Raw genomic sequence first — 27,363 nt, forward strand, 5'->3', positions numbered from 1 at the left:
GAGCCATTCTGCTCAGATAAACCAATCAGACTCTGGAAGGTATTACCCTAGCATGCCCTCAGAAAACAGTTCATTGGACTAAGAGATTCCTTTTTGTCCAATCGTCGTGTGTGTCTCGCCCTTTTCACAAACGAACCAGCCAATCGCTGCTTGGTGAGCCCCGGAAGGGGCTGGAGACAGGATGCAGATTGTCTTCAGACCTTACTAGGGTCGGTGAGGACGGTGGGATATTCTGGTGCTTCAGATCTCCCCTGCCTTCACCCCAGTTCCTTCTTTTCTCATGTATGCAGGCAGGACCGATACGTACCCAGAGCTTAGTTAGAGCGAGGCCAACTTTGCGGAGTGTTCCTATTAGTAACATAAAAGGTGATGGTCAGATCTCTCAAAAAACTTCCTTAGGAATTTGGACCCTCGGGCGACTACGATCACGTTGATCTCCTTTCTGAGTCTCTTATCCCTAACACCCTAACACAGGGACACACCAAGAGACGGGATGACCTGGTCTGGCCTTCTCCATGGCCTCAACACGTCCCTAAGTCATGGTAAGTTGGATAGGTCGGGCTTCAGGGACCAGGGTGTGTGAGAGTTATCCCCTCTGGGACGCTCCTCAGTCAGACTCATACGAGAATTGCAGGCTTTAAATCAGGGGTCGCTCCACGGTGGTTTTTAGCAGGGCTCGGGCTGCAACACCAGAGATGAAACGTAGTCCCATTCAAGGTAACTGTGCCTCTCAAGCAGTTTGGGGTGATGACAGTCGTGCCCTGCATAATGAGGTTGAGGACCACATCTACCAGTGTTGTTCTGTGAGGTTATATTGCCTGGTAACATCCTGCCAGTCTTAGTGTATATGAGTGCGATTTGTGATGTCTGCTAACATCACACTTACTAGAGCATGTTGCTTTTACAGCATCTTGTGACTGTTTGTTCTTTCAGCTAGTATTTATTGATTACCTCCCGCGGATGAGACAGCCAAATAACATCACTCTAGTCATTTATTCAGCTGATTTTTTTAGAGCCTCGTATTTACCTCGTATTACCTCGTATTTTATATATATATATTCTTCCTTTTCTGTACTGGGGATTGAACCCAAGGCCTCAGTACTGAACAACAACCCTAGTCTTTTTTTTTATAATTGGAGACAGTGTCTGCTTAGGTCATTGAGTTTCACAGGTTGGGTTCAAGCTTAGGATCTTCCTGCTTCAACTTCCCAGAGTGCTGGGATTACAGGTGATACTGCACTTGGCTCTGTACTGTCCTGAGACATCACATGCTTTCATGGACTATTGCCTGAGGGAGGTATTTCATCCATCTGTGTGCTCTGAAAACCATCCTTATACACTGTCACTCAGCAGAAATCATCAGGGTGGGCAAGTTCGGCATGCCCCCTGCCTCGGTAACTGGGGCTCACTAGACATGCAGTATTTTTCATGGTAGCCTCACATGGCATCCAGGAGAGATGCAGTCAGAGTGCCCAGGATATATGTGAGGAAAATGAGGCACAGATGCCAAGAGCCTTGTTTAGAGGCATGGTACTAGCCAGAATCTCTTCTAAGAATGGCTCAGTTTCTTTGAGAATTCAGCTGTTGCTGGGGCTGGTGGCGCATGCCTGGAATCCCAGCACTCAGGAGGCTGAGGCAGGAGATGGTGAGTTTAAGAGTGACTGAGTTCAAGGCTGGCCCGATCTACAGATCTGGTAAGATCTAGTCTCAAAAAAACAAAAGGTAGGGGGGAAGACTTTGGCTGTCACTCAAGACAAAAGGATACATGGGAGTGGACAGTAAGGCTGGATAAGGAGGGGAGTGTGAGGTTGAGGAGCTAGCAGGACACTTGTTGGAGCTGCAGTGAGAGAAAGAGATGGAGAGGTCGATGGTACAGTAACCTCAGAGCCCAAGATCATGCTAGGGCCCGGGTGTTCTCAGTCCCTGCTTGTCCCCATCACTGTGCATAGACACTGGGTGCTCAGTGAATGTTGCTAAGAACCACTTTGCATCTTCATGCAGCTACCCGCCGTCCATGAACAAATCTCATTGAAAATCTCCCTCACCCCATTTTCCTCTTACTACAGCCATCATGGTTTCCTCCCTGGTGGTATTTTTGGGGCCCAAGGCTAGAACAGCAAGAGCAAGGGGCCAGTTGGGAGCTGAGGTCAGAGGAATCCCGGGGACAGGTTGGCTGAAGAACTTTCTTCTTTCTCCACGATGGAGAAGTGCTAAGCAGGGGAGGGGTGTGATCTGCCTCTGGTGTTCAGGCTCCCCCTGGCTGTGTGTTTGGGAGTCAGAGCGGGGGCTCCGAGGGCTCATCCTCTGCGCAGCATGAGGATGGCGCAGACTAAGATGGGCCTAGCAGTAGAGGGAGAAGGCGGTGAATTCTGAGCTGTACTGAGGACTGGCCTGACAGCATGCTCTCAGAGGTTGGATGTGGCCTTGAAAGAAGGGGTGAGTCTCCTGGAGCACGCCCACAGGGCTGCTGCAAGGGTGGCCTGAATGCATGTGTGATGCAGGCACTCTGCTCAATTTCATTATTTCTGAACAGCTTTCAAATTAGTACCTTCTTTGAGAAGACAGTGAGTTAATTTATGTAAAAAGCTTAAAACAGAACCTGGCACATTGTGGTTGTTCAATAAATGTTAACAGTTATTACTATTATCCAAAAATACCCCAGGATGTAAACAAATGCGTCCTTTAAAGTGCTTGGATCCATGCCTAGAACACCAAAATTGAGTTGCAAATGTTATTATCTGTGTGCTGGGATAATAACCGCCTTCCACTCTCCTGGTTGTGTCTCTCCAGGCCTGGCCCTGGTTCCCCAGCTCTGGGCCACTCGCTCCATGGCTACCCTGAATCAGATGCATCGCCTGGGGCCCCCCAAGCGGCCTCCCAAGCATCTGGGCCCCACAGAGGGCCGGCCGCAGCTGAAGGGCATAGTCTTGCGCACGTTTATCCGCAAGCCCAAGAAGCCCAACTCAGCCAACCGCAAGTGCTGCCGTGTGCGGCTCAGCACTGGCCGTGAAGCTGTCTGCTTCATTCCCGGGGAGGGCCACAACCTTCAGGAGCACCATGTGGTCCTCGTGGAGGGTGGCCGTACCCAGGACTTGCCCGGGGTCAAGCTCAAAGTTGTGCGGGGCAAGTATGACTGTGGCCATGTGCAGAAGAAGAAATGACCAGTGTGTGCAGTGGCCCGGACTCCCTGCAGAAAAAGAACCTGGATCTCCAGCTTCTGGCTCCTGGCTCCTGGCTCTGGCAGTTCCTTCACAAACCTGAGTCCCGCCTCTTCTGTCAGAACCCCCTTCAGCTCATGTGGGTTCTTGGGGTAGATCAGAAAAAGGTCCCCCATAATACCCTTGGGATCAGAGTTGATTGCTGGCATGAGGGGTCTCTTCTGCTGGGACAAGATGCCGCGCCACTGTTGACTGGGAGGGGTTGTAATAAATGCATAGATCCTGATGGTTGTCATGTGAGTCCCTGGTGCAGTATCTGACCTCTGGGTGTGGTTGTGGCATTGTCATTGTCTCATGGCCTCAGTGTTCTTTCCAGAAGGCAGTGAAGGTTACACACGTGCTTGTATGCACAGGGCCTGTATGGGCTGCTTGGGTTTAAGCTCTGCAGCCTGCTGGAAGCACTGACGAGGCCTTGCTGTGCTGCTGCCCCCGAATGTGGTCATCTGGGAAAGGGCAATAATTGTATCGTTGGTATTGAAAGGGTTAAGTGGAGGTGCTTCAAGCCTGAGAGGGTTCTTTGATATTATCTGACATAGCTGGGTTCATGTGCTGGCTGTACCCCTAATTGCCTTATGAGCTGGTTCCTTCCTCCAGGCCTCTCTTTCCTCCTTTGGAAAATGGCATTGGAGATAACTCTGGCCATCAGAATTGTGTGATCACAAGCTTGGCCACCTTTGCTTTTAATTTGTGGAGGTTATGGTGCTGTCACCGGGCTCTGGAGCCCAACCCTGGCCCAAGCCAGCTTATTGGCCCGGAGACTTGGGGTATGTCATTAATATCCTGACTCTTAACTGGGCATGGCGGCACACACTGCTAATTCTAGCATCTGAGGCTGAGGCGAGAAGATCAGGAGTTCAAGACCTTCCTGGACTTCCCAGTGAGGCCCTAGCTCAATAAACAAAAACAAGCAAACAGATAGAGCTAACTGCTTGGATGCATTGTCTGATGAGTGCCCCTGCCTGAGAACTGCTGAGCAAAGTACCGAGGACCTCATTTGCTGGATGCGTCATAGGTGTCCCTGGTTCTGGAAGCTCTCATGGGAACAGAGGCAATTGGCATGCAACCTCCTGGGGCTTTTGTGATTGGAGGTATCAAGTACAGAGTAAAGACAAAAAGTACCTCATACTTAACACCAGTTTCAACGAGCTAAGTGGTTGGCTGGGCCCTGCTAGGCAGCACCCCAGGACTTGGGCATGGGGCACTTTCCCTCATGATGCACCTTGCTCAAATTCCCCATGCAGGAGGGCAGGAGTGAGGGGAAAGGAGGGTGTCATCCAGCAGGAGGTGAGGGTGAGGAGTGGCCTTGAGAATCCTGACACACCTGACCCAAAGGGAAGGGCTTCAAATACCCAGAGATGGCTGCTTACAGGGCCCCACAGCTGAGTCCCAGAGACCCCAAAACAACAGTTTCCTTTGAGGGCCCCATTGGTCTCAAGGATAGGTGGCTCAAGTGACCTCTGGTTTCTGACTGACCCATTTGCTCCAAAAACATGGACAAGAGTCACCCTTCCCTTACTGACAGCTTCCCCCAGCATCATAAAAGCTGTTTTGGCTTTCATTTCTTGACTCAGTTTAACCACTGATGTCCACCTGTGAGGGAATAGCACACAAACTAAATGTACACTTGTTTTTTAAAATCTTACTTTTATTTATTTTTGAGATAATCTCACTTTGTAGCCCAAACTGGCCTTGAACTTGCAGCAGTCCTGGCTTAGCCTCCCGCGCGCTGGGATTACAGGCATGCGCCACCATGCCCAGCCTGTCTCTAGTTTATGGCACCGTCCACCTGGGGAGCTCAGCAAGCCATGGAGTGGCTGGCGCAGTCTCTGGTTCATCCACAGCATGAGGGTCACCATGCAGATGCCATAGGACTCAGCCTGGGCATCCTCAGGCCCAGGGCTGCAAAGACACTTCTGATTTTGATGACATCCAGCAGATGGCAGTGTGTCCCAGAAGGCTGGGTCATGCTGGCTGGCTAAGAAATTCGTATCCTAACCCTCACGCTGGAGTGGGTCACGAGGGCACCATAATGCCCCACCCAGGAACGTGTGTCTCTCCCGTACTGCTCGAAAGACACATAACGGATGCCCTTGCCAAAGTTGGTGAACACGTGGGAGACCTGTGGGGAAAGGAGGGAAGCCAAGGGCCATGAGATCCTCTTCTGCCTCTGCAGATGCTCACTGCCCAGGCACCTCAGGCACCAGGCTGTGTGCTGAGTGAAAGGGCACAGCAGTGAGGCCATCAGCAGAAGCCCCTGTCTGCTGAAGATGACTCTCCCCTAGGGGCAGACACTGAAAGCAGATAGGGTGGGGGAGCAGAGGGCATCTTGCCAGGCAAGTGCCAGACATAAGCAAAGCAAGCAAGCAAGGGCCTCCCTGAGGTGATACCTGAAGGAGAAGAGGGTACGATGTGGAGCTATGGAGGAGTGTTCCAGATGGTGAATAGCTGTACAAAGGCCCTGTGGTGGGAGAATGCCTGCAGCAGAGAGGGGAGAACTAGGAAACCAGTTCAAGAAAATAATGGGTCGATCATCTGGGGGCCTTCTGGGCTACTGGAGGACTCTGGCTTTTTTTAGTTGGAATTTTTTAATTGAGATAAAATTCATGAAACATAAATGTCACCATGTTAAAGTGTATAATCTAGTGATTTTTACTGTATTTACACTGTTATGCAACCATAACCACTATCTAATTCTGGGGTATTTCCATTATCCCAGAAAAAACTCCTTGTATCCATCAGCTACTACTTCCTGTTCCTCCTGTCAGTTCCTGGCAAACACTGAACTCCTGGACATTTTTCTGTCCTCTGTGGTTTTTGTTTTTTTGTATCAAGAAAGGAACTCACAACCTCTCCCTTGCCAGGCAGGCACTGTACCGCTTAGCTACACCCTCCACCCTCCTCTTTTCACTTTTAATTCCTTTTTACAGCTGCAACATGGGCATCTCTTCCTCTGAGCTGCAGCCAAGGGAGGGTTACAAGCAGAGAAGTGTTATATGACTCAGATTTTGGTGGGATCTTCCGGATGCTCTGTTTTGGGTTCACAGGGGAAGAGGGCAGGAGTGAAATCGAGAGGCTACTCGGAAGGTACCTTTGATATTTGAAAGGTGATGGTCGGGACACAACAGGCTTAGGAGTCAGCCAGGGTTCGAATCGGCCCCTGCATGCCTCGGTGTGACTTGGAGTCACTCACTTACCGCCCTGCACCAGAGCTTCCTCAATTCTAGGAGTAGGGCAAAAAATTTGGTTCACCACTGTATTCTATCTCCTTTAGCAGTTTTCTGTACACACAGCTGGTGCTCAATAAATGTTTGTTGAACAGCTAGGCTGTTGTGCTAAGGAAACATTAATCTGTAAAGTTTTTGGAACAGGTCTGGGAAGTGGTGTAGTTAGGTGCTCAATAACTGTTATCAGTGGCAGCTGAGCAGATCGACACAGCAGGGTGGTAGGTTGGATTTGTGTACCCAAAGCAGGTTAGGGTGAGTGGGAAGGCGGGCTGGACCCACCTGTCGGCAGCTCCTCTCAGTCCACTGAAGGACCGGGTTGGGTGACGCTGAGAACTTGACCACTTCGTTTTCATACACGTCCAAGAGGCGCACCCGAAGGCGGTAGATGCAGCCGCAGTTCTCTCGGGCACCCCACCTGCCAGGTGGCAGTAAGATTCTATGTGCTCGCCACCCAGCCAGCTCTCTGGGTTGGGAGGAAGGCAGCTGAGGACATCCAGCACCTGCATGAGGGTCCCACACCCCTGCACCACATCTGGTGCTCCTGGGCACTTCTGGAGTGGAGCCAAACCAAAGAACCTGGGAGGTTCTGATTGGCTAGATTGAGGGGTGGGGCTAGGGTGGGGGGGGGGAGTCTCGACTCAGGGAAGGAGCTTGGTGACCTTGGAGTAGGACCAGAGCTGGGGAAGAGACTGAATGCTCTGAGAAAGAGCCTGTGTGCTCTGGAAGGGCAGTGCTAGCAGAATTAAGGCTCCTGGACTCCGAAGCCAGCCAGCACCCCCAATCCCACTGTATCTCCTCTGAGCCGAGTTCATCCTTCAGAAGCCTAGGGCACCCACAGGCCTTCAGAGTTACGATTGAGTTGGGGTGATAGGGGGATTAAGCCAGGGGTTGAGTCTGGGAGGACAATCCCTGGGGACTGTGTGGGAAGAGAGCCGGAGAGTGCGGGGCGGGACTCTAGGCTCACCAAAGCTCCGCCCCTTCCTAATCTGTAACTTTGAGCTTCACTTCCTCACTACAAAGGGTGCATGAACCAGCCACCCAGGGGGCTGAAGGCTGGAACTGAGCCCCTCCTGCTATACACTGCCACCGAGGCTGTCCCTTGGGGGAGGCTGCCACTCCACTCACCAATCGGCCACGCAGATCTCAATCTGGGCGCTGTCCAGCAGCTCCTGCCACACCCCCTCCATCACCAAGTCCACCAGCTGTCTCTTGAAGCACCATCTGGGAGGGAAAGAGCAGGGGCTGGGGCACACAGTCCTGGCTTTCAAGTTGCAGGTAGAAACCACTTCCTCCAGGAAGCCTTCCCTGATCACCTTGCCTGAAATAGCTGCTCAGGGTTTGCTGGACAGTGCAGGAGATGTTTGATGGATCTCATACCCCTCCTTGGCCTCTCAGACCCCTCTCCATTCTCTATCCAGCTCTGGGCTCTAGGAGGGTGACCCATTTGCTAGCCTGATTCAAATGTTTGTGGGGACCAGGACATGAGTACCAATGGAGGCCATACATTTGAGATCAGAGCAGAGAGTTCTGGGGCCTCTAAGTCTGCATGACCTGTATGACTAGATCTAGGGAGGAAAGAGTAAGATCCAAGTATTAATCCTTCTGGGTCCCTCAAAGAGAGTGCAGCCCACAGTGCTGTCTCCTCTGCCTTCTCTGCCTTTATGTCCCACAGCCGTTCCTTCCCTCACCCTCTGTAGGTGACATGTAACATGTGCTCCTCCACTATAACTAGGCTTGGGGTCCTGCAGTGTCCCTGTGGTCCTTCCCCTCAGTTGGATGTGCTATGACAGCAGACAGAGTGTAGTGTTGGTAGAAGGACAGAGTTGGCCATGGAGCAGAACACTGTGAGACAGACCTAGATTTCCTACATGACACAGGTGGCACCATTTCAGAGAACGGACTGACTCTTCAGTAGATAGTACTGCAAAAACAGGTTCTGATATGGCAGGGGTTGGATCCTTACAGAATAGCACATTCAAAGACAGTTTAAAGACCTAAACTAGGCACAGTGGTGCACCCCTGTAACTCCAGCATTCTCCAGGGGCCGAAACAAGATGATAGCAAGTTTGAACCCAGCCTGGGCAACTCAGTGAGACCCCATCTCAACATAAGAAAAAGAGCTAGGTGTGCAACTCAGTGTGAGGGCCTGGGTTCAGCATTGAAAAAAAAAAATTAAAAGAAAAAAAAGAAGACCCTAAATGTGAAGATAAACTATGAGGTTCTAATAAAGAGTATATAAGGGCTGGGCATGGTGGCTCATGCCTATAATCCCAGCACTCCGGAGGCTGAGGTGGGAGGATCATTGCCTGTGCTACAAAGAGAGCTTAAGGCCAGCCTGAACTGCGTAGCAAGACCTGTCTCAAAAAGACAAAAAAAAAAAAAAAAAAAAAAAAGAGTATATAAGGAACTATTCCTAGGACCTAGGGGTGGAGAGGGAATTTTTAAAACAAAATTTCAAGAACACAGTTTCTTTTTGTTTTTATTGCTGGGGATTGGACCCACGGCCTCATGCATGCTAGACAAATACTGTATTACTGAGCTACAAGCCCAAGTCTAAGAATACAAATTTTATTTTAATTTTACCTCAAATCTACTTCCAGAACACAAATTTTAGAGAAAAGAGAAATTTTTGATCAAATGGAAGCAGAAGATTTCTTCTTTCTTTTTTTTTTTTTCTCCTTGGAGACAGGGTCTTGCTATGTAGTCCAGGCTGGCCTCAAACTCAAGGTGATCCCTCTGCCTCAACCTCCCATGTGCTGGGATTACAGGTCTGTGGCATCATGCCCAGCTGGAAACAAAAGGTTCCTGCCAACAAAAACCACCATGGACACAATTAATAAATGGCAGAGTGGAAGAAGATTTCTACAATTCCCAGGATGCACAATTGACATCTGGATGATGCAGAGAATTCTTTCAAGTCAACAAGAAATATATATCAGTACTAACAGAAAATATGAACAGGTAATTTACAAAAGAAGGAATCAAAACAGCATATGAAGAGATGCTTAATCATTATAGAAAAATGCAAATTAAGACAACAGTGAGATAGCACTTCTGCTCTCCGTGTATTGTCAACTACTAGAGAGTTGGATAATGCTACATGAGAACAGCTGCCCAGAGAAGAAGGGGATAAGGAGAATGATTAGGTACTAAGAGGTAGACCATCAATTGGTGCCAAGGGTGGTATTGGACATCTGTAATCCTAGCACTTGGGAGGCTGCCGCAAAAGGATCTTGGTGAATTTGAGGCCAGTCTTGGCTACATAGTGAGCTCAAAACCAGCCTGGACTACATGGTGAAACCCTGTCTCAAAAATAAAAAGAAAAAGAAAGAAAAGGAAAGAAAGAAAAAAGCACAATCAATTGGAAATAGAACTTGAAAGGGTTGTTGACCCAGACCGGACACTGTAGCCAGAAAAAGCCTCAGCCGGAATTAGGGAGCTCCTGTCTCCCCCGCCCCTAGAGATTTACCTGTAACCCTATATCTCCCCACCCTTGGAATCTGCCCCTGGCACCAAACGTGTGCCAATGAAATATCTGTGCATCTCTAATGGCTTTAGGGCACTGCCCTAAGCTTAGGCTACTTGTATTCCCCCCATGCCACGTGTCCACGAGAGAGATCGCCAGATTTCAGCGGCCGGCGTGCCAGTCACTCCGTGTTCTCAGAATAAAGGCCTCTTATGTTTTATACTTTTCATCTTTTGGAAATATTTTTCACCTTCTGGAAATAATCCTATCAGAACTCACCAGCCTTCACACTGAACTACATCCCTGGCCCTTAGTTTTTATTTTGAGATAGGGTCTCTCTAAATTACTAGCAGGCTGGACTCAAACTTGCAATCCTCCTGCCTCAGCTTCCCAGAATTCTGAGATTACAGACATGCTCCACTATGCCCCGGAACTGCGTGGGTTTAACATCTACTCTTATTGTATATTTAAAATGCAAAGCAAATAAAAGGCTGCCATCTTTCTATTTTTTTTCTTTGTATCTCCAGCAGCAAAAACAGTGCCAGGAACCTGAACATCTGGCAGACTTTCAATACTTGCTGGACGTAAGAATGCAGGAATGCTCGGGGATGGGAACCGTTCAGGAGGGCCCCTCCTCCCTCCTCAGCTGGGGGTCCCAGGCACCTGGGTCCACTCACTCGAAAGAAGTCACAAAGCAGGTCTGGGAAGGAGCCCCGGGCACCAGGGTTATGTTCTTCTCCACCGCCCAGCCATTGCCTCCGTGTTCCACCTCCCAGCCTCTGAAACCCTCTGAGGACAAACAGGGTTCAGTGTGAGGGGTTCGCCTAGCAGAGACCCCGCCACCGCTCAGCCAGTCTCACTCACTCGTTCCTCCCTGTCATCCTCCTCCCCCAGGCTTTCCCTCAGACCCCATCTGTGCGTATTCAGTATTCCTGCGTCTCCCAGTCTGCCCATCCATTCAATTTTCTCCTCCCTGGGTCAGTCTCCTTTTTGCTTCTCAAATTCCTGGCGCCACCCGGTGACCCACCCCTACCTTGTCCCGCCCCCTCACCCAGATTACCTCTGGCTTCTGTGACGCTTTAGTAGAGTATGCAAACTTCGGCCCCATCATCACCCAATCAGCTTCCCCTCAACTAGCCGCACGCACCTTCCTCTAAATTACGCCTCTGAGTGCATTCCCATTTTCACGTCCGCTTGTCAGCTCCGCCCCCAATTCCTTTACTTGTCTCCCACTGGCTACATCTCTCAACCCTGCCCTGGCCACGCCCATCCATCCTGCTTCACCGGAGGCGGTCTTCCCTCGGTTCCTACAGAAAGGTCGGCCCCACCCCGTTTTAGGCCCCGCCCCCGGCACGTACGCTCTCCGCAGGAGTTGAAGATGAGGTTACGCCCGAGTGGCGCGCGCACACAAAAGCGCGCCAGGGCGCAGAGCGGTAGCTCCTCTTCGTTCTCGCTGCTGGGCGGGCAGCGCTGGGCCAACGCATAGATTGCGCGACCCTCGGCGCTGCGGTCGCGGGCCAGCTGCAGCAGCCATACGGTGGGCCCGTCCACCACGTCGCGCCAGGCCCGGCACACTGGACGGCAGCAGGTCACTAGCGCGCGAGGCGGCACGTGGCTCAACACCCGCACGAGCAGTTCAGGGGGCAGCGCGTCCAGGGTCGCTGGCGGGTGCACGGGCTGCCGCTGCCGCGATGGCCGGCCACCCATCGCCACCGCTGGCGTCCTGTGGGTCGAGAGGGGTCCGTGGGTCAGCGTCTTTCCAAGGTCATCATCAACTCCAGTGTGGGACTGGGTGGGGCCGCCATGTCTGTGAATGCCAAGCTCAGTGCTTGGCTGATTGTGATCCAGAGAAGTCCTCTGCTTTTCCTCTTCGGACCCTGCCTGGAACTGAGCAGCGTGGCACAGGCCTGTGATCCCAGCACTTTGGGAAGCTGAGGACAGGAAGACAGAAAATTCAAACGCTGCTGAAACTGTCTCAAAAAATAAAAAGACCCCTGTGTGATCAGACCCAATCAGGAGCTCTAAGCTCAGCTGCGAGTCGTGCACTTGTGTCAGGCTAAACACTTCACTTGACCAGAAATACACTGACCTTCACGAGGGGAAACCATTTCTGCTCCTTCCCCCAGTGTGTCCCCAGCTCCTTGGGCCTTTGCCATTGAAGACCTGTCTTTGGCAAAATCCTTTTCCTCAGCTTGTCATCTTGCTCAAACCAGAACTGGGCTTTCTTAGGCTCATTCCAAAAGAGTTGGTGTCCCTGCCCCTGGGAGCTGCTTCCAGAACCATCCTCTGGCCCTGCTCCCAGCTGCCTAGCTGCAGAGCTCCTGTCATGAGGGGTCAGTCACTGGCACCTCACAGGTCACTGGCTGACCCAGGTGTACTCCACTCTCTTTAACCTCTGTCTTAACTCACTCCTCTCAGGCTGCTTCTATCACCATTCTGGTGATCCCCGTGTCCAGGTAGATGATCCCCTCCACTCGGGCCTGGCAGTTCCCTGCCCTCTTCAGTGACCTTGTCGTTCCCACTCTCTCCCGCCCTCCCATCACAGTAGACCTTGATTCAATGACAATGACAGGAGCCTCTTCAGAACAGCAGCCTTCCAAGGCATCAATCTTCCCTCCTCAGCTCTGCTCCCCCACCAAGTTTAAATTATAATTAAAATTAAAACTTTCATTTGCATACACCTTCTTGACTTCCTCTGAAATCATGCTGACTTGCTTGTTAAATCCAATCCTGCACTCACACAGCGTAGGGCTGGACATCAGCACTACTTCTGGGTCCTTGCACTCCCACTCCGTTTGTGAAGTGACCTTGGGTTGTTCCTAATGCTCCCTGGCCATCGGATGATATGATGAGATTTCCCTTGCCCCCACCTCTCTTCCTCTCTTGGACAGTGGTTTCACATCATTACCCTCTCTCTTCTGCCCTCCTTCCGGGCCTTCTCTTCCTTTTGTTTCTGCACTGGGGACTGAACTCAGGGCCTTTGCACTGAACTAAATCCCAGCCCCTCACCCCCTGTAATTTTGAGACAAGGTCTTGCTAAGTCCCTAAATTGCCCAGGATGGCCTTGAATTTGCAATCCTCTTTGTCTCAACCTCCTGGAGTGCCGAAATTAAAGGTGTGCCTGATTTCCTTACTTTTTTTCTTAAACTCTTTATCAACTTCTAACACATAACTTCAATCTTCTAACAAATAACTATGTAATGTATTTATCTGTATTGTCTGTCTCCCCAGTACCCTAAGTGCAGAAATTATTTCTTTGCACGCTCCAAATGCCAATGCTTAAGACTGTGCCTGACACATCATGAATATTCAGTAAGGAGATGGTAAATGAACAAGTGACTGAAGCATCAGTGTGGCAGTTTAGGTGTGGTTCTACAGTAGAGCACTTAGCTAGCACCTGTGAGGTTCTAGGTTCCATCCCCACCACCAAACAAGAGGCCCATTTCACAGATGGGAAAACTGATGTCACAAGATGTGTTGTGAGGTGAGACAGACCCCTTTATTAAACAGAAACTCAGGGCCCAGCCCAAGGCACAGGCTCATATTATCACTTTGTCCCCAAAGGTGGCAGAGCAGCCTCGGGAGAACAAAGCACTGGGCCCACTCTGCCTGTCTGTGACTTTTACTCCCTGAGATGCTTCTGCTGGTAGTATGACCAGGAGCAAGTCCCTTAGTCTATCTTCCCTTCTGTTTCCTTTTCTGAAAACGGCTGTGTTAATGCTGTCTACTTCATAGGGATGTCTTGAGGATGATATGAGTTCGTATTTGTAGGACACTTAAGCACTTGGGGCTCATAATGAAGAGTGCTAATTATCCAATATTAAGCATTAAATTATGTCAGTGGCGATTATTGTTAGGACACATCAAAAAAAGTGATGAGCAACTCTGTAGCCGTGATATTTTCCTGTGGTGACATTCACTGGCCCTCAGGCGGCTACCAGGTTGTATGTTCAAGTTAGATCAGCTCATCAGCCCCGAGGGTGGTGTGGCTTAACAGGTGATTCAGCCCTTCTAGGTTGCCCCCGGTTAAGAGGCTCTCAGACCCTTCTCCACAGCTGGAATTTTCCTGGAGTAGATTGATGAAGATTTTGTTAAAAAAATTTTTTTCAGAAGAAAGAAGGAAAGACGTTGCTCTCAGGTAAATGGTCTAGGGAAACAGCAAAAATCCTGGCCCCACCTTTACTCTGCCAGACGGAAGCCAGGAAGACCTGTTGCTCTCGGATGAGACTGCTTTCCTCCTGCTGGCTATTAGCTGCACTAATAATTAGCTACGACTTATAAGCAAGTTCACTAGTTCACCTGGCAAAGATGTGAGCGCCACCAGAGTTTAGTCCCCTGGTCTGTTCTTCTCAGGGGTGTGTTGATCACTGGCGACCAAAGGACTTCTGGGGCTGGGTGGCCCTGGTGGGCAGCCAGACTTTACCAAGGAGCAAGAAGCATACTTCAGGCCAGGCACAGTGGCACATGCCTGTAATTCCAGCACTTGGGTGGCTGAGGCAGGAGGATCACTGTGAATTCAAGACCAGCCTGAACCACATACCTAGAGCCTGTCTCAAAAAAACCTAAGTAGGTGGCAGACAGCCGCCCTTCCAGGGGGAGAACCACCAGTGTCTCCTGAGATCCACGCCATGTTGGAACTTAGGACGCTGGCAAACCAAGCAACCAGCTTGCCTCCCTGCTAAGTAATAGTGAACCTACTGGTGCACGGCCTAGAGTCAAACATCCCACTTCCTCTACCCCCCTTCTCCTGTCCCCCCATTAGCAAATGGGAACCAGAAATATGAGCATCTCTTGGGAGGTTGACCATAGCAAATAATGGGGACTTCCTTATACCATCTCTTTGAAGGCAAATATTTCTATTACAGTTTTGCTTTATCTGATTAATGGTAACTGCTCTATTCAATATTCTGTTTTAATAAGTCCTATAATGTTCTATATTTCATTTTATTTTGATATACCTAATTGAAAGAACAACTATTGTAAAGATAATGAAATATACTGTGATACCTATTACTGTTATCCCAGTAACCTGCTGTGAAGTTCTGTACCAATTTCACTACATGGTCTCAGTTGGCTTTACTCTGTCTTGTTCTGTTGTATTTTACTACTTTCAAAATAAAAAAAATTAAAAACCAAACAAAATGATATTCCCCATAAAGATGCATAAATATGTCTTTAAAAAACCCTAAATAAATAAAAGGAAAAATCAGTATAGCTCATGATCCCTCAGCAGCACTACACAAACTATACAAATTGCTTGTTGGGGACACATCAACTACCTAAGCCCCATCCTGTCCCCATGGCTGAATGTCAATTACTGGCTGGCTCATTCCAGGGCAAATGAGGCCTGGCACTGCCTTTGCCAGCACATTTGGGAGTATGTTTGGAGGAAGTTACTATCGGTTGTTACAACCGAGGTATCGTGGCACATGCCCTATAATCTCAGGCTGAGGTGACAGGATTCCGAGTTTGAGACCAGTGTGAGCCATTAGCAACTTAGTAAGATCCTGTCTCAAAATTCAATAAAAATATTTAGAGAGAGCTGGGAATCTAGGTCAGTGAAACAGCTCTGAATTCAATCCTCATAAAATAAAATTGTAAAACATCATTGTCACAGTAACTGGAGACACTCCTAACATGTAGTTTCCAGGGACTGGTAATGCTATGTATGGTGTCCAGTGGTTTCCAAAGCCAGCCACTGCACCATTTCCTGACTGTTCTTCCACAGTTTGCCTGTTCCTGAAACTGTAAGGCCCACGTCCCTGCCTCTGGCACGGTAGGTCTCAGGACAGGTTTAACTCTCAGAGCGCTACAGAAGGGACAGGTGCCAATGGAGCCTGAGAGTGTGTGGTTGCTGTCAAATGCTAAGTGGTCAGCAGCTGGTGGGGTGGGAGCATTTGGGTTTCTAGCATTTTCTAGGGGTATAAATTATACCCAAGGCTCATTACAAGCTGCCCATGTGGAGTCCCTGAACTGAGGGGTTGGCGTGAACCAGAAAGCAATGTGACGGTTAACTGGCTTTTGCCAGGTATGCACTAGCTCCGCACATGGCTGCCTGGAAGTCACTGTGCAGAGAGGCAGCAGCACCAGCTGTTCCTGCCCCAGCCGTTCCCACCTGCAAAAGAACTGCAGGCAGCATTAACAGGTTCACACTGGGTGGAGGTCTTTTTGTTAGGAAGCATTTTTGTTGTGTTTCTTGAACCACGGCCTGGCTCTGTGTGTGTGTGTGTGTGAGCCTGTGCCTGTGTTTATTTATAAAGATTCACCAGGCTGTCTGGTGTATGCAGCACTTTCTAAAAAATGATAGCAATAAAACAGACATGCTAATCCATGCAAAGTACCAAAGAGGGTGTAAAAGCTTCTGTCAAAGTTATCAAACAGCCAGGCGTGGTGGCACATGCCTGTAATGCCAGCTACTGGGGAGGCTGAAGCAGGAAGGTCCTGGGTTCGAGGCCAGACTGGGCAGTTTAGTGAGATTCTGTCCCAAAATACAGACAAACAAATAAACAGGACTGGGGATGCAGCACAGTGCTTCTCAGCCTGAGCAAGTAGATCCCTGGGTACAATCCCCAGTACAGGAGAGAATGAGGTTATCGAACAAAAGATGCCACTCTTACAAAGAACGAGTCCACATAAACTGCTGGGAGCTAGCAGATAAGTGTCTGCTTTAGCAGCTCCTTAACTTGTGCAGTTCATGGCAGCCAGAGACTGACTGACTCCCCATCCTCTGTCTCTCTCCCTTCTTCCCCCGTGCTTTCTTTCCCTCCTTCCCTCTGTGAAGCTTAAGACTGATCCCAGGGCCTTTATCCTGAGCGATGCCCTCAGCCCTTTTTATCTTTTATTTAGAGAAAGGCTCTTGCTAAGTTGCGCAGGCTGAGCTTTAACTTGCGATCCTCTTGCCTCAGCCTCCCCAAGTGTTGGAATTACAGGTTATAGTTAACTAGAGAATTTTGCGTAAAAGTAACTCTGACTCAGTGATGGTACTGTTTTGTTTGGTTAGCTTTGATTTGTCAGAGAATACTTCTGCTGGAGCAAACATAACCATATTTTATTTTACTTTACATTTTATTTTTTAAAATTTCTTATGGCCCCAGGGATTGGCTGGGTGCAACTCAGTAACCCACACTGAGGAGTCCCATGAGGGTTATGTCTGACAGTGGCCTGGGCAGGGGCTGGGTCACCCTAGGGCTGCTTCCTTCCTCCCAACTGACACCCAGGAAGGGGGCCCTCCAACAGCCAGGGCCTCTAACAGCTGGCCTGCAGCAATACACTGAAGGAATCAGACCACCGCCATATTAAGCCTCAAGATGTACGGCCCCTTGTTAAAATGATGGGCCCTTGAAGGTAAACCACGGTAGGCAGCAGGGCAGCCCACTGGTCAAAGGTCAGAGAGCAGCCCAGACTCAAGACAGACACTCTCTCTGTGGAAGAGATGGTACCAGTCCGTAAGAGATGGTACCAGTGCCAAACAGTCCTACTCAGGTTCGAACCCCATTCCAGCCTGTCCTCCACAATGAAGTTCCTTTATTTTTCCCTAACATGCACACTTTCAAAAAAGAACAAATAAGATGTTTCCAAGGCTTGCTGTATCCGTCTCCAGCAACAAAGAACTGTCCTTCTTGAAATACCACCAGTGTCCTCAACAGTCTGCATTGTATACAGCATTGTTTCTACTTCATGAGTTTTATTAATTTTTATCAACTTTATCTAATTATTGTCAGCCACTGTATTTCAATTGGTTTTAAAATTATTTTTTTGTGGGTACCAGGAATCGAACTCAGGACCTTATGCTTGCCAGGCAACACTGTGCCAATAAGCTATATCCCTGGCCCCTTAAAATTATTTCTGTAAATTTTGTCAGTTAACATATCAGAATAATTTATGTTTCCACATGTTTCACTCAATGTGGTATTACATAACTTCCCCCCGCTTTTTTTTCGTCTTTTTGAGACCGGGTCTCTATGCAGTTCAGGCTGGCCTTAAGCTCACTCTGCTGCCCAGGTTGCTCTCGAACTTGATCCTCCTGCCTCAGTCTCCTGAGTGCTGGGATTACAGGTGCATCACCACGCCCAGCTCTGCTTTTTCCCTTTGAAAGCCTTTTCATTAACCTTATTTTGTTTTGGGGGGCCATATGGAAAACTGAGCCCAGGGTCTTTGCACTACACAACACTCACAGTCTTTTTTCATTTTTGAGAACAGGGTCTGAATAACTCACTGAGTTACTCCGGCTAGGCTCAAACTTTCTATCCTCCTGCCTCGACTTCCCTGGGCTTCCATGCGTGTACCACCATACCCGGCTTCATTTCATTAACTTATTTTGTTTTATGAGTTTGGAAGCCTGAAAGAAAACATTACAAAGGGTAGAAATGTTTCAATATAAGCCAAAAAATACATTAGTGTTCTCACTGTTTCTCTTAGGAGTGTTTGCTCACTAGGTACTTTATCCCAATTTTTCTGTGTGACTGAAATTTTTCTTAATAAAAAAAATCATGTGAGAGAAGTCCCAGCAGTCAATGACTCAGTATCTCTGAAGCCTTCTGGGATCTCCTAGCCAAGGAAAGGAGTATCTGAGAGTCCCCGGGATCCTGGATTGCTGTCCTGTTAGGATAGTGGTGGTCAGAGGTTCCCACTACAGAGCCCGCCCACTACGGAGCGCGCCAGATCTGGGTTCAAATTCCACCCCCCACCCCACCCCCGCCCACAGAGCCTTTTCTAGGTATGCTGCTGACTTCGAATCTCTTGTCTGCTTGTCTATAACATGGGAATGACTACTGCTTCCAGCTGAAGGGCTTGATGAGGCACTGAGAGAAGCTATCCCGATACCAGGCCTACAACTCAGGGAATCAGAGCCAATGGTAATAAAATGATCTAGGAAGTTTTGACTCTTAGGATGAGGATTTGGTCATGTAAGACTGAGGACCCAAAACGTGACAGCCTCTTAGAGTCACTTTGGGGATGAGGACTGGGGTGCTCACATATGTACCTCACTGCCCCCAAACCCTGCCAAAGACCCACAACGCTCAAGTACAACTTGAACCCCCAGGGAGAACATGTAAGAAAGTCATCAGGGCCTGGGACGTGGCTCAGCAGCACAGTGCCTGCCTGGTAAGCTGCCTGGGTTGGATTTCTGGTATAAAAACAAAAACAATTACAGAAAAGAAAAAATCAAGCCATCAAACCAGTGCCACAAACCACCTCAACAACACCTCGTGGAGACAGACACCACAGTCACAGGAGCTGGGGGCCTAGGAGATGGGCTCGGGGTGCCTTTGTGTGTTTGCATTTGCACGCACATGTAGTTTTTAGTTTTTTATTTTGCCTATAAGCCTTGTTTCCAAGAATGGCCATCACTAAAAATTACTTTTTTTTTTTTTCCTTTTTATCGGTACCAGGGATCGAACTCACGACCGCCTGCTTGCAAGGCAGGTGCTTATGCCGCTGAGCTAAACCCCCAGCCCCTAAAAATTACTTTTATTGATGTATAATTGACATCCAGTAAAAAGCACGCACGTCAAGTGCACAATCTGAGATTAACAGCTGTGTACAACTCACCACCACCAAACTGAAGCCCGGTAAAATCCCCATGACTCCACAGGGGCCATCCCTTCCTAGGCAACACCCCACTGCCACCCCAAGGCAGTAGCTAATCTCCTTCCAGCACGGTTCCGAACTGCAGAATTGCAGCGCGGCCCTTTACAGTCATTTTTTTCTTGGCCGGCTGACGCCATGCTACGCTTTTTCAGTAGAGGGCGCTGGAGGGGCGGGTGAGGGGCTGAGCTACTCTTGCTCCTCTGCAGCTGCTCCAGCTGAGCAGTTTTTCACTCCGCACCTGGCACCTGTCCTGGGGAACAAGAGCCCACTACCTTCCTTGTGAGCTGCTGTCCCCGGAGTCCTGGGGGGCAAATTCCTGGCAAATGACATTCCACGGACTGCTTTGTCCTTTTGGGTTCTATCGCCAAGGCAATCAAGATCACAGCCTGAGGCTGTCACCTCATTCAGCCTCTTAAGCGTAAACCTCCAAGTGATGGCTGTGCCTTGCTTCCTTCCCTTCCTCCCTCCTTTCTTCTTCTAATACAGGTGATTGAACCTTTTCAGTTATATCCCCAACCGTTTAACACAGGGTCTCACTAACTCACTAAGGTGCCCAGGTTAGGCTGCTCAAACTTGCAATTTTCCTGCCTCAGCCTCCCAGAATGCTGCGATTAAGGATGCCACCACATCCGGCATGCATGTCTCTGTCGTCCTCTGTCTCCCTCTCCTTCTGCCTGAGACCAGGTGTTGCTGTTGCCCAGGCTGGCAGGAACTCCTGGGCTCCAGCAATCCTCACGCTTCAGCCTTCTGAATAGCTGGGACTGGTGCCACCACAGTCAGCATTGTCTCCTATTTCTTTATTCTTCAATGTGCCTTTTTGTTTGTCCTTTATTTTGGTACTGGGGATCGAATCCATGACCTCATGCCTGCCAGGCAGGCACTTATGCCGCTGAGCTAAATCCTCGGCTCCAGTGTGCCTTTTATTTCTTAGCAGCCAGTTCTTTTTACTCGAATCCTCTGTTACAGTTAATAATTATGTCTCCTAAGTGTTCTCTGTGTAAATTACTGTGGCTGAGAATAGCTCAGTGGCATAAGTGCCTACCTGGCAAGTGAAAGGTCCTACATTCAATTTCTGATACCAGAACAAGAATAAATAAAAAACTAAAGCAAATTACAGTGCCTGACTAACTCTGACTGACAAGTGCAGTATGTGCTTCCTTCCTCCAGCATGTTTGTGCAGTTCATCCACAATGAATGGGTGAATCAGTCAGCAGTTCATTCCTTTTTATTGTTGAGTCACAGAACTGGTAATCCGTAGTCTATCCACTCACCATTATGGATACTTGGATTGTGTTCAGTTTGGGGCAATTATGAATACAGCTGCTAAAACCATGCATGTAAAGTGTGTGTGAACACCTGAGGAGACACCCAGTGGAATTCTTGGTGAGTGTGTAGCTAACTTTCCGCACAGCGCCCTGCAGCTTTCCAGCATGACCAGTCACCTGCACCGTCACCTGCACCGTATTCCTAGTAGCAGTGCTCAAGGGCAGTCTCAGCCAGCTCCTGGGATTCCTGTCTTTCTAAAATTGGACTCAGAATGATTTTCTTGTCATGCCTTCTGGAGATTTTCCACCTTCTCACACTCTCCCACACTAATTTTAACTGTTTTGCTCTTGAACAGTAGGGCCCTATTAGTTCTAATCTCAACAGGTACACAAAAGTCATCAGCAAGCCATGCTGACGAGTCTCTTCTCTGGTGGGTACGGTGGTGAACACCTGTAATCCCAGCATCCTTTTTTTTGGGGGGGGGTACAAGGGATGGAACTCACAACCACATGCTTGCAAGGCAGGCACTTATGCTGCTGAGCTAACTCCCCAGCCAATCCCAGCATTCTGGGAGTCTGAGGCAGGAGGATCACAAATTCAAACTCAGTCTGGGCAATTCAGGGAAATCGTGCCTGAAAATTAAAAAGAAAAAAAAAAAAAAAGAGCTGGGAAGAGGTTTAGTGATGAAGTGCTCACCTAGCATGTTTAGACTTGGGTTCTAGTCCCAGCACCACAAAGAAAACAAAAGGCAAAGTGAACAGAAGAGAAAGATCAATGAAAAAGGAATGTGGATGTATTTCTGAAAGACATGAAACAAACACAAGTGTAGGAGATAAGACAATCTGAGTGGGGACAAGGGCGTTTGAAGGTAGTGAATGGACAAATGTCGTATATCCATAAAATGGAATACTATGCAGCAATAAAAGTGAAAAATATGCTTTGATATGAACAAAACCCAAACAGTGCAATGAACAAAAGAAGCCAAACACAAAAGGCCACCTATTATATGATGTGCTTGTATGAATGCCCAGACTAAGACAATTTGTAGACACAAAGAAAGACTGCCAGTTGCCTGGGGCCAGGAGTGAAAACAGAGTGACTCCAAAAGGCAGATTTTAAGGGTGATAGAAATGCTTTAAAACTGTGATGATGTCTACGCAACTGCACTCACTAGACCTCACATAACTGTCTACTTACATGGGCCAATTTGGTTTGTACATAGAAATGCCTGGCAAAACCCTGTTTTTGTTTTCAAGCTCTGCACCGGGTGATAGATACGAGTGTGGCCGTCCTTCCCACATAAACGAGCAGCCAGAATCGTGGGATGAACTAAGTCCATGAACTGAGGCACTGCTGTATCTGGATTGTCTTCAGCCTTTTGGTACTGCTGTGAGATGATGGTGCTACCCGATTTGATGAGGCCAGGCAAGTAACAGAAGCACTGCGGCATACAGGCAGGCAGTTGTGGAAGGTTCTTGAATTTGAGGGTTGTGATCTCACAACCAGCCATCGGATAACAGCAGGGAGTGTATATAGCATTGGCTATACCCACACACCCTTTTCAGTTTTAATTTTGAGACAGGGTTTCCCTAAATTGCTGAGCTGCTCTGGCTGGGCTAGAATGCTCAGCTTCCCAGAGCACTGGGCACATGTGTACCACCACGCCCAGCCCATTCAATGATTTCTACAATAGCTGACCCAGGGCACTGGTGGGGAATCTATGGTACACATGCCACCGCAGGCAGTTTGTATCACTGACGGCTCTGAAAGGTTAGCCATCACTGACACAGCGTAACTAAGACCATGCAAAGTGAAACTGTGGTTGAGGAGAGCCGTATTCACCTGTCTGCTTTCATGATGCTCCCAAGCCTGCCAGGGCTTCATGGGATTCAGTTAATACTCAAAAAGTCTGAGTTCTCAAACAGATTCTGGGCCCAAGAGTTTTGCATAAGATTATGGACCTCTGACAGAGCCCTACCCACACGGCATGGGGATTTGAAGCACATTACTATGAGCCTGTTACTGTGACCAGCAGCTGCGCACTGTGTGCACCTCAAGACGGGCACACAGCATGGCAACACCAGCCAGGGAATGTGGGCAAGGGAGACAGGCTTAGGGAACAGCTGGACAAGAAGCCATTTCTATAGCCTGATCAAAGCCATTTGATACATCTGAAAAAGAAAAGAAAATGATCATTCAAAAATCTACTACAGAAACCAGATGTGGTGGCTCACACCTATCATCCCAGCACTTGGGAAACTGAGGCAGGAGGGTTGCTGTGAGTTTGAGGCCAGTCAGGGCTACACCAACCTGAACTTCAGAGTGAGACTTTGTCTCAAACACACACACACAAACATGAAAATAAAATAAAATAGACTATGGTAGTTAAGAAAATTCCTCCACCAAAACCTAGTAACTCCTATTAACTGAGCATCTAGTGTGTTCTAGGTTTGCGAGAAATGCTTTACAAAAATCCCCCAAAGCCTCACAACCCAAGGAGTAGACACAGTTCTCCTTTCTACATGGGGAACTGAGGTCCCAAGGCAAGAAATGTGCCCAAGGTCACCTAATAAGTAAGTGGCAAAGTAGCATCAACACACAAAATCACAACCAATTTAGTCACAGATCTAGTGTGTTGCCTTTTGTTTTTTGTGGTACCGAGGATTGAACCCAGGGCCTTCAAACTGAGATACACTCACAACTCTTATTAATTAAAAAAATTTAAAAAAATATTGACACGGTCTCTTGTTGAGTCATTCAACTGCACAGACTAGAACTTGTGACCCTCCTGCTTTAGCCTCCTGAATAGCTGGGATTATGCCCAGCTTCTAGTTAGTTCTTATTTACAATTCATCGTTTGGAGCAACTTCCATTCTACAAAATAGGATTGAGGGCCAGGATACAGCTCAGTGGCGTAAGTGCCTGCCTGGCAAGTGTGAGGTCATGAGTTCGATCACGGCACCAAAAAAACCCAAACAAACAAACAAATAGAATTGAGAGGTCCAGCCTGGGCAGGTGCAGAACTCTGGATTTTTGTAAAGCTACAAGGAGAGATGAGTTTCTTTGGGGTACCTTCTTTAAGAGTTAGGGAACCAACCTGCTTTGGGAGACTGAAAAATGCTATTTTCCTGCTTTCAGGAAAAATGGTCTGACTTGGGATTTAGCTGCTTCTGCAAAGTTTAACGTGGCAGTGGGCACGAGTGACTCCATTCTGGTTTAGGCTGACCTACTGGAGCCTGGCCCACCAGCTCAGTCTAAAACAGGGGCCTCCCATGGAGGCCAGGAGGTAGGAGGAAGCTAGGCAGGCAGACAGGGCACTGGGCCTGAATAGTTAACCTAAGCAAAGCGAAGGCCAGGGTTTGGATGAGTTAAAATGCAAAGGGCCTGAACAGCTCACCTGAGGAAACAGGAAACAGCCTCGGAGGGTCAAAGTATAAACAAGTCAGCCCACTCTGTGGACACTTAAAGGGCCCCTCAAGTTCTGACACCCGCACCTATACCAAAGATGGTAAAAAAGCCCCTGGCCTTAACCACCTAAGGTGTTTCCACCTTTCTTTTCACTCTTCCTAATACACACGCACCCCATTTGCTTGCCGTTTTGTGGCTTTCTCTGTGTCACCTCAGAACAAGCACCCAAAGGGAAGCTGGTCGTTTAACAGCTCGGGTTCGAATCTCAGACTGCAGAGTTTGTGTCACTGTATACCACTCTCCTATCCTTCTGTGTTTCTAAATCATATTGCTTTTTCTTTTTCTGTTGCCAGGGATCAAACTCACGACCTCCTGTTTGCCAAGCAGGCACTTATGCCGCTGAGCTAAACCCCCCGCCCCCCCACTCAGTTTTTAAAACACAATTTCATCGTATAGAAAAATTGAAAGAAAAGTAAAGTGATGCCTCCATATTGGCCACATTTGCTTTCTTTTTTTAAACAAGCACCTTTGAAAAACAAATCAAGGCCTTCTACCAGGCGACATTATGATTCCATTTTACAGCCCACAGAGAAAATCATTCTGTCTTCTAAAACACAGGCCATGAGCAATGGGAATGCTGTCCCCAGGCTTCTGTGACTCTTCTAGCTAATAAAGTCCCACCAGGGCTCACACATGGCTGGGAGTTGTCAAGTCCCCTCAGACTCTTAAGCTACTCCCCCTGCCTTTTCCATTTTTCTGTAAGACTCTTGTTACTTTTATCATAGAAAAAATTAAGATGGACTTATTTCTACTTGATTTGGAGAACACATGTATAATTTGACTGTATAAAAAGTAAAAATATTTACACAAATATTTAGAAATTTATTTTAAAAATCTATTTTTTTAGCCAGGCACGGGGACACAAGCCTGTACTCACAGCACTCAGGAGGCTGAGGCAGGAGGATCCTTGTGAGTTGGAGACCAGCTTGGGCTACAAAGTGAACTAAAGGCCAGCCTGAACTGCATAGAGAGGCCCTGGCTCAAAAAGAGCCCTGTGTCAAAAAGACAAAATTAAATTAAATTTTTAAAAAATCAGACTTCTCAGTCAGGTCTTACAAAAAGGCAGGGGGCAACAGACATACTCACAAGGAATGTTTATTTATTACTTTTGTTTATTATTTTTGTTTCTTGGGTACTGGGGATCCATCAGAGAGCCTCGTGTGTTAAGCAATCGCTGTATCAGTGGACTACACAGTCAGCCCAGGTATACAAGTTTAAAAACATTCTGTGTTAGGAAAGTAGCTAACCGAGACACTAAGAGGAAGGCTGTGATTACTCAGAAAGGGCAAAACCCAGCTAAGAAAAGTTGTCCCGTACATTAAGGAGGATCAGTGGTCACACTGTCTAAAGTTGGTAAAGGAAGAAATAATATAAGAAGTAGCTTTAAAGATTTGGAAGTGTTTATCCAAGAAACACAAAAGAGAAAATGTTGAGAAAAAAAAAAAAAACACCTACGTTCCAGCATTACCAGTTACTTTAGCTATTTTTGAAAAGCAAGTTAATTACAAAAATGATTAGCTCTGCCTGGGGAGGAGACATTGTCGTTTAAAGAAGTGTTTTTTCATGCAAAGCCATGTCTGTCTGATTTGTCATTTATTCTCATGTATTCTTGGGTCATTTAAAGAGTGATTCTATATCTTAAAGATCTCTTAAAAGATTCGTACTATTTGAGTCTTTTCAAAAGAGCGTAAACAGATGGTGTGCGAAGTTGAAGGAACTTGCTCTAGAACCTTGCAAAAGTGACTTAGAACAAAACTTACATCAGGGGCGTGGGCGCACCACACACACCAGGTTCCTGGGGACTCGGCCAGGAGTCCCAAGGTCCCCGGGGCGGCCCGAAGGGGCTGCGAAGCCGGCCGCGCAGCCGGGGCCGGGGCCTGCAGCGCGCGGAGCGGGGCTCGGAAGCGGAGCTCTTCCCGTGCAATTCCGGACTTTCTAGCGCGCCTTCCTAAAAGGAGGCTTGGACAGTGGGGGCTGGGAAGCGGCGCCGGGCTCCCGGGCCCCCCACCCCACCCCTCCTCATCCGCCCAGGTCCGGGGCCACAATCTCTCCAGCTCCGGTGGGGACGCAACGCTCGCCCCGACCTGGGTCCCTACCGGTCCTGGTGCTCACCTGGCGGTCGGCTGGGGGCGGCGGCGGGGGAGGGGGTCCCCGGGGTTCCCCACGGCCCAGCGAGCTAGAGCAGAGGTGCTACGAGGCCCTGCGCGCTGGCGGGCGGGCGGGCGGGGACGAGGGCGGTGCCGGCCCCCGAGCGCGGGCGGAGCGGAGGGCGGGCTAGGAAGGCAGCCCCCAGGCCCCTGTCCCCGCAGCCCCGGGAGACGCGCCCCTCCCCGCCCCTTTCGTCCCTCCCCCTCCCCTCCCCCTCCCCTCTCCCTCCCCACCCCTCCTGTCCTTTCCCGGTCTCTTCTCCCTTCCCCTCCCCCGTTCACGGGGTTTCCTGAGATCCGAGCCTAGACTGGGGCTCCCTCCGGAGGCACCTCCTCTGGGCGGGCTCCTCCTCCACATTAACACCCACCTCTCCATAAGGCCCTCTTGTTTGGATAAGAAGCTCCGGCCACAGGGACACTTCACCACCCCACCCCACCCCGGAGAGCGAACCCAGGATCTTCGCATCGAGCTACATTCCTAGCCCTTTTTTGTTTTTTACTTCGAGACAAGGTCTCTCTAAATCTCTGTGTTGCTCAGGCTGAACTCAAATTTGAAATCCTCTTGCCTCAGCCTCACCGAGTGCTGTGATTACCAGGCAGGAATTATCTCCTCCTCTGAACCTTGTGTTCCAGGGCTGGATTCTGGGAATCCCACTCTTTTCTCCCGTCAAATCTCTCTCCTAAACATACTTTTCTACAGCGATTTGAAAAGTCTGTTTTCCTCTACTTTAGGAACAATCCAACTCTCCAACATCAGTAGCATCTTTTCAGGCCTAGGGTGGACGATATGGGTGTGTTTCTAAGGATAGATGTGAAATTGTGTAGTTCATTCCCCTCACTTCCTGTGGTTCTGTATCATTCCTCCGTATGTGGGAGGGAATCTCTTGGGAGGAATGTCAGACAACTATCAGCCCCAAGGCACTTTTTCGGTAGATTAGCATTCATATGACTGCAAGCAATAGGCGCCCATCAAAGCTAGCTGA

At 48.8% G+C, this 27,363-nt stretch overlaps 2 protein-coding genes across 4 annotated transcripts; one reads left to right on the forward strand and one right to left on the reverse strand.

The window, feature by feature from the left end:
* Nucleotides 1–20: 20 nt before the first annotated feature.
* On the forward strand, nt 21–3,444 carry Mrps12 (mitochondrial ribosomal protein S12). Of its 2 annotated transcripts, none has more exons than XM_003467253.5 (3): nt 21–39; nt 475–542; nt 2,791–3,444. In XM_003467253.5, exons 2-3 carry the CDS (start codon nt 494–496, stop codon nt 3,159–3,161), a joined length of 420 nt encoding a protein of 139 aa, XP_003467301.1. In that variant the 5' UTR covers nt 21–39; nt 475–493; the 3' UTR covers nt 3,162–3,444. The 2 variants fall into 2 exon arrangements, with proteins under 2 accessions (XP_003467301.1, XP_005002620.1); XM_005002563.4 differs by lacking the exon at nt 21–39 and adding an exon at nt 163–366.
* Nucleotides 3,445–4,842: 1,398 nt separating this feature from the next.
* Nucleotides 4,843–26,480, reverse strand: Fbxo17 (F-box protein 17). Of its 2 annotated transcripts, XM_063252721.1 has the most exons (7): nt 26,346–26,480; nt 11,267–11,839; nt 10,586–10,697; nt 7,568–7,663; nt 6,722–6,857; nt 5,606–5,693; nt 5,202–5,337 (listed from the first exon to the last, which is right to left on the reverse strand). In XM_063252721.1, the coding sequence occupies exons 2-6, from the start codon at nt 11,613–11,615 to the stop codon at nt 5,634–5,636; spliced, it is 753 nt and encodes a 250-aa protein (XP_063108791.1). In that variant the 5' UTR covers nt 11,616–11,839; nt 26,346–26,480; the 3' UTR covers nt 5,202–5,337; nt 5,606–5,633. The 2 variants fall into 2 exon arrangements, with proteins under 2 accessions (XP_003467302.1, XP_063108791.1); XM_003467254.4 differs by lacking the exon at nt 5,606–5,693 and having other exon boundaries at nt 4,843–5,337; nt 26,346–26,479.
* Nucleotides 26,481–27,363: the final 883 nt, after the last annotated feature.

The sequence above is a fragment of the Cavia porcellus genome, unplaced genomic scaffold (assembly GCF_034190915.1).
Source record: "Cavia porcellus strain 051 isolate PalLab524CR breed Dunkin Hartley unplaced genomic scaffold, mCavPor4.1 scaffold_7, whole genome shotgun sequence".
NCBI lineage: Eukaryota > Metazoa > Chordata > Mammalia > Rodentia > Caviidae > Cavia > Cavia porcellus.